This window comes from Homalodisca vitripennis, chromosome 5, assembly GCF_021130785.1.
Source record: "Homalodisca vitripennis isolate AUS2020 chromosome 5, UT_GWSS_2.1, whole genome shotgun sequence".
In the NCBI taxonomy this organism is placed as follows: Eukaryota; Metazoa; Arthropoda; class Insecta; order Hemiptera; family Cicadellidae; genus Homalodisca; species Homalodisca vitripennis.
Window position 1 is genome coordinate 115,957,004 of NC_060211.1, and position 10,497 is coordinate 115,967,500.

General features: G+C 31.3%; 1 protein-coding gene across 2 annotated transcripts in view; it reads right to left on the minus strand.

Annotated features, from left to right (window-relative positions):
• Positions 1–3,532: 3,532 nt before the first annotated feature.
• The window catches only part of LOC124362771 (eukaryotic translation initiation factor 5A), a 17,261-nt gene continuing 10,296 nt past the window's right edge, over positions 3,533–10,497 (minus strand). For both annotated transcript variants that reach the window (XM_046817541.1, XM_046817542.1), the window contains exons 4-5: positions 9,041–9,175; positions 3,533–4,611 (exon numbers count right to left, since the gene is read on the minus strand). In XM_046817541.1, the coding sequence (XP_046673497.1) occupies positions 4,540–4,611; positions 9,041–9,175 (207 nt within the window). In that variant the 3' untranslated portion in view covers positions 3,533–4,539. The remainder of the gene's footprint in view (positions 4,612–9,040; positions 9,176–10,497) is intronic.

Consider the following 10,497-nt stretch of genomic DNA (forward strand, 5'->3'; position numbering starts at 1 on the left):
TGAGGTCCCACTGCATGATACCTGTTTTGCAGATTTCCACAAAGAGTAATCATTTGTATAATAAACATGTCTTTCAAATGTGTTTGTAAATAAAGTCTCCACTATATACACTTTATTGTGTTTTACTAAGGCCTTACTCCCAACGGAGTCGTTAACGACCCATGTTAAAAAAGTACCAAAATGTTTTAAATAAATATTTTTTTGGTCATATTAGTGTAAATTAGATAAGGAATAATTGATTTTTTATAGTGAATAAAGCATTATGAGAAAAAAGTTTTGGGCTTTAATGGGTTAAACGAACCAAGTAATACATTATCTTAATAATACAAGTATTTTTATTTGCAGAGTAAAAATTCAATCAGTCTCAAGTAGGTCTTTATCAAAACAATAGAACCAGTTGCCACATTTTGAGCTTCATCTCCACAAACGCATCAATATTTTAATAAACTGATAGGATACTCTATCAGAGGTACAATGACCCTGACAATTGAATAAAAACAATTCTGATAAACGATTTGATGTTTGGATAATGCAAGTTGCCAGCTTGTCACATGGTTCTATCTCGCAGCTATGGTCGAATTATATTAACTATGTAAAAACCATTAGAGAACACAGCTGACAAAACAGTAAACATATTGATCGGTATTATTTTACTGAATTTGACCTATTATGGCAGTTATGCCAGTGTCTTGAATTAAAGTGCAAGACTTGTATGTAGATACGATTTTCAAGGTGTATAATGCTATAGGAATAGATTTATCTTTACAAAAATATTTGATATTGTTATGTGATTTTTAATGCTGTGATTCCCAACAGTGCAGTTTAGCGATAACCAAAACAAGCAATGCCGAGCATAGCTGATGCTCAACGATCCTATAGCCTGCCTACCCAGCTATTGTAATGCTGCGATTCCCAATAGTGCAGTCTAGCAATAACCAAAACAAGCAATGCCAAGCATGGCTGATGCTCAACGATCCTATAGCCTGCCTACCCAGCTATTGGTAGTGGTTCGGATGTCAACTTTATGCTGTTTATCCCCAGGTTTTGTGTTAGAGAGAGCTTCTTAGCCAGGTAAAATAACACTCTTACTATAAGTTGTTATTATTATTATCATACATATGATTGTTTATGTTATTTAATAAACTCAATTGAAAAATTTCACCATGCTCAAAACACTTTTTAATATTTTAGCTAAGGTAAAATATTTAATAAATTAAAAAATTGATTGAAATGTTGTTAGTTTGTAGCATTGTAGACTCTGTATATGTGTACATCACGTTAAATTAAACATAGAACACAAAATTTACGTAACGTGAATGTAAATTTAGTTTTACGTTCAATTTAATGTGATTTTACATTAATTTTCTGACTGTCCCAAAAGTGCACCAGGAACCCCTTATTCATATATATATTATATATCATATGTCATATATATATATATATCATATATATATGAATAAGAGGTTCCTGGTGCACTTTTGGGACAGTCAGAAAATTAATGTAAAATCACATTAAATTGAACGTAAAACTAAATTTACATTTATATATATATATATATAAAATTTATATATATATATTATAAATTTACATATATATTTATATGGTTAATATATATATATATATATATATTTATATGGTTTATATATATATATATATATATATATATATAAACCATATATATATATATATATATATAAACAATTTATGAATACAAGTTTTTTTTAACTTTGACTTTGTTGCTGACCAAACATGGTAGCAATAAGCATTAAATCAGGTGATGTTCTAAAATGTATTACCATTGGCCCTCCAGAATCATGCGATATGGTTGTTGATCATGACAGACAATGGCTTCATAGTCTTTCTGTAGGGTCATTTTGCTACCATGTAACTGTGCCTGTCACAATGCATCAAGGCTGCAGGGGCTTTTTGGGGTTTAGGAGTATTATTAATTGCCCACTAACTCAGGGTTACATCCCCAGTATTTTTTGACTCTTTATTTCATTAACCCACTCTAGTTAACTCTTTCGTGGCAGTGGAAAATTTGTATTTGTTAGTGACTCTGTACAGTTGTGGTAGGTACTCATAACAACGCCTTCTCCTTGTGGTAAGCTTACTCAATTCCATGACCTAACCTGATCACCTTAACTGTACAGAATTCATATTTTGTTCATCGTACTACAAAATGTCTAATTTTACGTCACAATCACATATTACATTATTTTACATTTATTGTGATGTTAATAACGCATTGTGTCCATCAAAATACCCGATCAGGCTGATATAATTGATTCGCCAACAAAATTTCCAACTTTACTACAAATGTACTTACGTCATTAAACTGTTTATGTAAACACAAACATAAAAATATTGTAAAGAAATTATTTGCTTTCTTTTCATAAATAAATTACATGTAAACTACCTTATCAGTAAATACCTTACTTTTCCTATTATGACGATAAAAACACTTATCATCATATCTTCTCTATTTTACGATACAAATTTATTGTTTTGTTCAAAATAAAATTATAAACTAAATGAATTCACTGTTACATTATTTTTGTTACAATAATAAAAATGCTTAAAGTACATTTTAAAACTAAATTACATAACAATTTTAAAATGTGGGTTCTTTTTGGGTTACACTTGTGAATTATTTTTATATAAAGATGACAGCAAACAGAAGGAACTATCCTGTGTGCCTGACAAGCTATGGAGTTCCAACATTCCATCCTGGAGCATTGCTGTACCAAAAAGAAAACTCTGATGACCAAGTCCAATTTGCTGGCATCATATCACATTTCATTTATCATAAACTATCTCTGTTTTCACCTTTGCCCTACCTTTTCACATGTTAATTTAGAAGTCACTCATTGTCTGTCTGTAAAATAGTTAATTCTGGCTTGTAATTTTATTGTAACAGTCTATCATCTAGTTCTAATGAATGTAAAAAAATTCTCTAAATTATTTTAAAAAGCGAACATATAATAAAAACCTAGTTTTAGTGAAGAATTTTCTTAAAGAAACAAATTATTCTTAATTGTAAAAGAAGTAAATGCAACCCGTTTCAATGTTTCAAAGCAAATAATTTCTCTACCTGTTAACATTATAATTTCTTAACACCACTCCTATCCATCCCTGTGGACCAATATCTTAAACATAGTCTGTTATATTTTTTATTTTTTAGAGATAGAATACAATTCAATTATTTGCACACACAATTTCTTCAAGAAAACCAGTGCTGTCAAAGGACAATGCCGTTTAGTTGTGAGATTGTACTGTCATATAAAAATTCAACCATAACTATATAGATTTATAATATTTGTAGCCATCGCATTAACATTTGGTAAACAAGCAAACTCGTGTTATATTGATAGTTCAACAGATATCTGAGATTTAGAATATTCTTATAATTTACAGTACTTTCAGCAATAAACAATTTCTGTTGATTGAAAATAATCCCCACAATATCAATACTGTCACAATAAGAAATAACTTCAAAATACAACATCACAGGATAAATAACTTTGAAGAATACAGCAACTGATAACATTTATTAATAATAATAACTAGTCAGAAGCGTTGTGGAACATTGTTTTAGTATTTCACAATACAGTAAAGTAAACTTGAAAACAATGTTCATTGAAAATTTGTATAGTTTAGGCTAGTTTAAGCAATAGCCTGCTACATAATATACAGTCAGATTATGATTACACAGAATAAATTCAACATGAAAAAATTTAGAATTTGTTAAGAAGTGTCAATTTTTATCAATCTATTTCATTTATTATGTGAGCAAGCTTGAAAATTATACAATCAGTATAAAAACATTAAATAATTAATTATAACTTATAGAATAATTTTCTGATCCAACCCATTCAATACTCAACACAAGATGTAAAATAACAACTTAACATGTATGTTATACAGCAAGTTAGGAATGCACACAGATAACATACATTATAACTACTCACAAGAGTCACTTGATAATCTGTTACATGTCTTATTAATTAACAAACCTAATAACCATTTTAGCCGCCTCAAATTATCAGAATAAATATCATTAAACCGGAACTAATAAGCTTTCCTTGCAGTTAATAAACATACAGACCCATCCATTTCCTTTATAAAGCATTCATGTACATGTCATTCAAAAATATTGTATTAATTATTTTGTACAATAAATGACACAAAACATTTTGATTTACTCATACAAATGTTACATAAAAATCCTTATAACAACCATGGTCTAAAGGTGTAAGGTAAAAATGATGAAGCAATTTCAGTCTCTCAACACTTATCGATCTTTAATCGTTTACTTTAAATATCACTCCCCATAAAATAAGTATAAATTAACAGATAACTCCTGTGAAAATATTACAACAATTTTTGACATCCAAAAGAAAATACTTTGATTAGTGTATACTTTAACAGCCCCCCTCCCACCCGTAAACTTAATTGTTAATTGTCCGCTTAGTTCCGCCAGCCTCACCTCACTCTTATAAAAACAGCCATTTCCATCTTCACAGGGTTTGTCAGCCATTATTTATCAAGAGCTGTATTGGTTTTGATTGCAATCACACACTCTTCACCGCAGGCTTTCAACACTGTGCACTGTAACAAAAATTAACAATTTAACTTCTCCTTATCATACTAAATCAGTACATACCAGAAAATGTTGCAAATAACAGACTACGTTCAGAGATTACAGTTACATTCTCAGTATGAGATTGATCCAGCATAAACATGATTAACCCTCTTCCGCTCGCATTGTTTCCAGGCGCTCATGGTGCTTCTAACCTCAATTAATTCGCTCTGCCGGTCGCGCTTGGTCAAAATACACGGCGCCTCAACTTACATACGTTCTGTCATTGTAATTAACTATAATTATATATATATTAATTATTTTACTATATATTGGTTCAATGAAGTTGATTGTACGAGACCAGGGAGGGGGCATACGGACAGCTGGCCACCGGGTTGTTTGTTGCGCAGTTACTTGGTAAAGGTCATTGTCTGGCTCGCCGTCACTGCCCCTGCTACTGTGATCATTCCGAACTACATCCTCAATGCCACCAACCACTTCACAAAGCTCTGGTACATCACTACACTCACTTGAATCGTCACAATCATTACTAATAACGAGATCGATTTCACTGTCACGAAGTGTACGACTACAACCCGCCATTGTTTCCGCACAACTAATATAAATAGCAAAATAATGGAATAAATCTACTGTAAAAGTAAAGTAAATGGTCTCCTGATAGCAAACAACCCATAGTAGTACAAACTATTGCTACTCGAGAGCAGCACTTATCGGCTCTAGTAGATAAAGCAGTGCGTGCCGATCTGTGCCGTTTAGGCTGTAGTGGCTATGTAGTGGCGATTCATGCCTTGCGAGCGGGAGAGGGTTAATAAAACATCACAGTTTTATTATTGGAAATTTTGTTGACTGTTGCCTGATCTTGATTCAATACAGCTCAATAAACTGTATACATCATATATCATTCCTGTTAAGTGTAACGGACTATTCAGCCCTATATTGTTTTCAAAGCTGTTTAAAAATAACAAAAAAATGCACTCCTAATACTCCCAATTAAATCTAGCAATGACTTTTTTACAAAATGTACGAGGCTGTACCAACTTATAAACGCAACTGGTGATCTAAACATTTCACATAAAGCCATTAACCTATAATAGATTGGTGTGCAAGATAGCAATTCCCTCGGATCTCTTTACTATCAAAACAAGTCATAAGTGAAGAGGAAATGAATTTATCTGTGCAACAGTGGGTTATAATCAGGGTATGGCCAAGGATGGGCGAGCCTTACTGAACATTTGCTGTGATACTGGGCACAATACCCTGCATGTGTTTGCTTGTTGAAGGTAAAGATGTGATTGTCTGCTAGAAAGGTAATGGCAACAATTTTATCTATTGGCAAGGTGCTTATCATGTTGATTTTTACTATGATCAATGCACAATATTATTGTAGTACTAGGAGACGCAAAATTATTATTTTGAAGGAAAAGGAAGCAATAATTGGCCAGAAGTGTCTTTTATCTTTATACAACGCCAGGCTACATGTGGCTTACTTTATGAGGCAAAAATTGGTTGCATTAGGATGGGAAACACTAGAACATCCACCCTATAGTCTAGACTACTATTTTTGGATACCTTAAAGACATGTTTGGAAGTCAGCATTTCGAAGGCAACAAAGCAGTAGAGGCGTTTGTACTCCAAACTTAACCCTGGAACTGGCAAACGCCCGATATCGGGCGTTTTAGTCGCATCCTAGATGGCAGCGCCCGATATCGGGCGTTTTAATACGTCTTTTATTTCTCAATATTACGTACTTAAAACACGATCAAAGAGTATCGGTATTGATACCAATCGAAAGAGGAAGGTTCAATTTATGTAAATAATACACTAATAAATAATTTATCGTTTCGTTACACGTCCATGCGACTTATAATCTCTGACTGTTTGTTTACATTCTCCCGCGTACCACGCTAGTTGCGCGCGCAGCGATGAGTCAACTGGTTCATTCGGCTATTGTTATTTCGTTAGCTGCATGGTGTCCTGTCTGGTTTATTGTTTGTTTGAGTTCTTTGTAATGATGGTTGTGTATATTACACAATAATAGTAAGTTTTTTGTGCGTGTTTACGTAATGGATCGTAATTTCCGCGATCGTTCAAGTAACATTCGAGAACTAGTTGTACATTGATACCAATCGAAAGAGGAAGGTTCAATTTATGTAAATAACACACTAATAAATAATTTTATCGTTTCGTTACACGTGTCCATACGTTTTGTAATCTCTAAACTGTTTGTTTACATTCTCCCCGCGTACCGCGATAGTTGCGCGCGCAGCGATGAGTCAACTGGTTCATTCGGCTATTGTTATTTCGTCAGCTGCATGGTGTCCTGTCTGGTTTATTGTTTTTTTTGAGGTCGTTGTAATGATGATTGTGTATATGACACAATAATAGTAAGTTTTTTTGTGCGTGTTTACATAATGGATCGTAAATTCCGCGATCGTTCAAGTGACATTCGAGAACTGGTTGTACATGAAATAAGCAACGATGAGGATTCCGATTTAAACATTCAATCAGAACATAATTAAAAAAAATATATAATAAAAAATTAAAAAATAGAAAATTAATATAAACTAATAGTTACAAGATTGTAAGAAGTCCAAGTGAGCTTTGAAGTTCTTACTTTTGTTGGTAAGTAGCACTTTCGAATGTCAGTGTATGATTTTTGTATCGTTTACCACATGTAAAAATAAATACCTTATAAACTATGTGTTGTTTTATTTTTACTCAGAATTAAATGCTCTTCCTTTTGCATATTTTGGATTTTGCGTATCACTAACAACAACAATTTTACAAATCAAAAACTTTGAACTAACTTTTCTTTTTTCTAAAAAACATTTTTTTCCTGAAGAGGTAGAGTAAGGGTATTTTTTTTTGTTTTAATTATATTATGTGAAAAATGTTCCTTGAACAATGCTGAATAAAGAAATATATAATAAGTTATAGGTACTTTATAGTAAACATGTAATAATAAAATAAATATAAGGCAATGTATGAAGTACTAAAACACTCTGCCACTGAGAGAAATATGACCGCCAGTTCCAGGGTTAAGAAAATGTCTAAGGGGTTTTGGGATGACAATGGAGTAAAAAACTTTCAATCAAATGGGGAAAAATTTTCTCCTCTTTTCAACCGATTTACTAACAATAATCATACAGTGATCAACTTTCTTTTTACTTTTTTAAAATTATCCCCATTCAAAGACTCTTACACATTGTTTTTTTTTTCAATATTTCATTGATATTCTTCATAAGACAACAGAAAATACAATATATCTTAAACCTATAAAAGAACAAAATCACTGTAGGCTTACACACCCCATCAATATGCCCCATATGGGACAGTGAGAGAAGAAAACAAGTACAAAATCAAAGAGTTATAAGATCCAAACATTTTACACAATTATTAGATTTTGTCTTGATTGAAGGTAATTTGCTGCGATAGGTTTTCTGGCAACAGATACAGATGACAATACTGTTGCAAATGTTGAGTGTTGAATTCCAGCATACTTGTAGCTTTAAGGCCACCACATGGAGATTTGTAGTTTTTATTGTTTAAAAGACTGCAAGACAAAAGTTGGGCAACAAAAATCCAGTTAATTAAGTGTTACGTATGTTAGGGCCTGAAGTGGTTTACCTTTATCTCACAGTATATCAGCACTACCCAGGTTTAATTTCATTTCTCTGTTTTATGAAATAATAGGAAATGAATAATTAGTAGTTGGAAAAGAAAATATAAACAGATTGAGGCCTTACTCAATTATAAATGGTGAGTGTATAAAATGGTAATACTGTGTTAAACCTACTGTACATGTTTTGATCTGAATATATTTAGGATATTCTTTTGAGCCGAAGGTAAATTTTCCCTTTATTTTTAGTATGGCAATATCAAACATGTAAAAACTTTAAGATAAAACAAGTATTTTATTTAGAAGTTAACCAAAATTAACCAAATAGTAACAAAATTAACATACTTTTTCAAAGAAAACTATTGAAATATTGATAACAATAAAAAAAGAAATAAATATTTTTTGTAAAATAACTTATTTTTAAGTCTGCATTATTTTTATTACACAAAGCTTGTTTCCTAATAGGTAAAACATGTTATTTTATTTAACGTATGCTAAAAAAATATCATGAACATTTTGTTTTATATGTTTGATAACATATGTACTTAAGGATGGCTATATTAAAATTCCCTTGTTTCATTAAAATATAAAAAGCAAGCAGTAGAATATCACGCAAGTTTCCAATTCGGGCTAAATTAATTGTATTCCCTATGCTGTCTATAGTAAGCTATCGGGTTAATCAAATGATAATAATTGAAAATATATAAATTTATGGTATTATGTAGTGTTCATTAAGATTTATATGTTGCTATTATTTACTTATGTTCTGTATTTAGAAAAGTCCAAAACTTATACATAGTAATTATTATTTTCATTACCAGCAATTCTTTTCCAGCATCATACTCTGCTTTGAGCTGAGTACCTATGTCGCCATCTGGAACCTTTAAATCTTCACGCAAATCTCCATTGTCAGACATCAAACACAAGTAGCCGTCATCAGAAATGTCTGTTAGCTGAAACATACCATTATTGATTGAAATTATGTTGCAACTATTGTGTTGAATTAGTTTAATACAGTGGAACAGTTTTTTTAAATTATCTACAAGGAAATTACAAAATACATGTACATATACTGATTGATACTAAACATTTCTAAGGTGTACGGATCACAATGAGACTTGTTTTATACACTTCATACCAAAAATACACCCCTTTGAAGCTACAAGTACTCTAAAGGTTAAAAATGATACTTTCTTATTATCACACAAGATATTTAAACAAATTTTATAAATAGAAGGGGATTTTAAGTTTTTAGTAATGCAGTTTTCACACTCCTTGCCTATCTTATATAAAAAGAAAATAGTTTACTGATAAATGGAGTGATAATCGTTGTGAAGAAAATAACTGACATTTTTAAATACAAAAATGAGAAATCTAAAATTCATTAAATACAACATTTGGAAGATATACTTTAAGCTATTTTCTACATTATCAAAATTTAATTTAAGGAACTTACCACACTAGGGCACAAGTTTTCTAAACAGTTTCTGTTGAAATCAGAAACCTGAGAGAGGATGGGACATTATTTCCCCTTATGAAAAAGACCTTACCCATGCAATTTTTATAAATAATGACCTTGGGAAAACTGTGATATCAGTGTTGTTTTTAGTTCTCAAATGTGCTTTTGGATGGATTGTTGTGGTGAGATAGTCAATTTTTACATATTCATCAAAAGTTAAAATTGAATTTTAAACCTTAAACATTAATGAACATTAAATTTGCTTAACATAAATTTGGTTTAATACTATTTACAACTGGGTTTTTTTTAATAAATACCACAAAAATTAAAACTATCCCATGTACTAGTTTTTCCTAAAATTTAAAATAAAGTTATTTTGTATCATAAATTTTATAGGCAACAGTTCGAGCACAGTATTTAACGTTTTCACAATTATCACTTAATGCCTTAAAAAATAAACCAGGACATCGGTAGTGGATTTGGTATAATTTGCTATTTTCCTCAGACAGCCAATCTTTAGGTTGATTGGCTGTAGTAAGAAAAGAACCAGCTAGATAACACAACGTAGGGAAATGAAAGTAGAGCTAAAATATATTATCAAACCATTTTGGCCAACCAGAGATGCAGGCTCAGCACAACTAATCCCTTTTGGGATCGAGGGAGTTACAATTTTCAGCTGAATATTTTACTTCAGACCTACATATGTCATTGTATTCTTAAAATAAATTACATTTAAGTAATACGGAATAACTATCCAATCAATTATTTTAACCTCGGTCCATGGAGAATCAACTATACATTTAAGTAAACCCAATT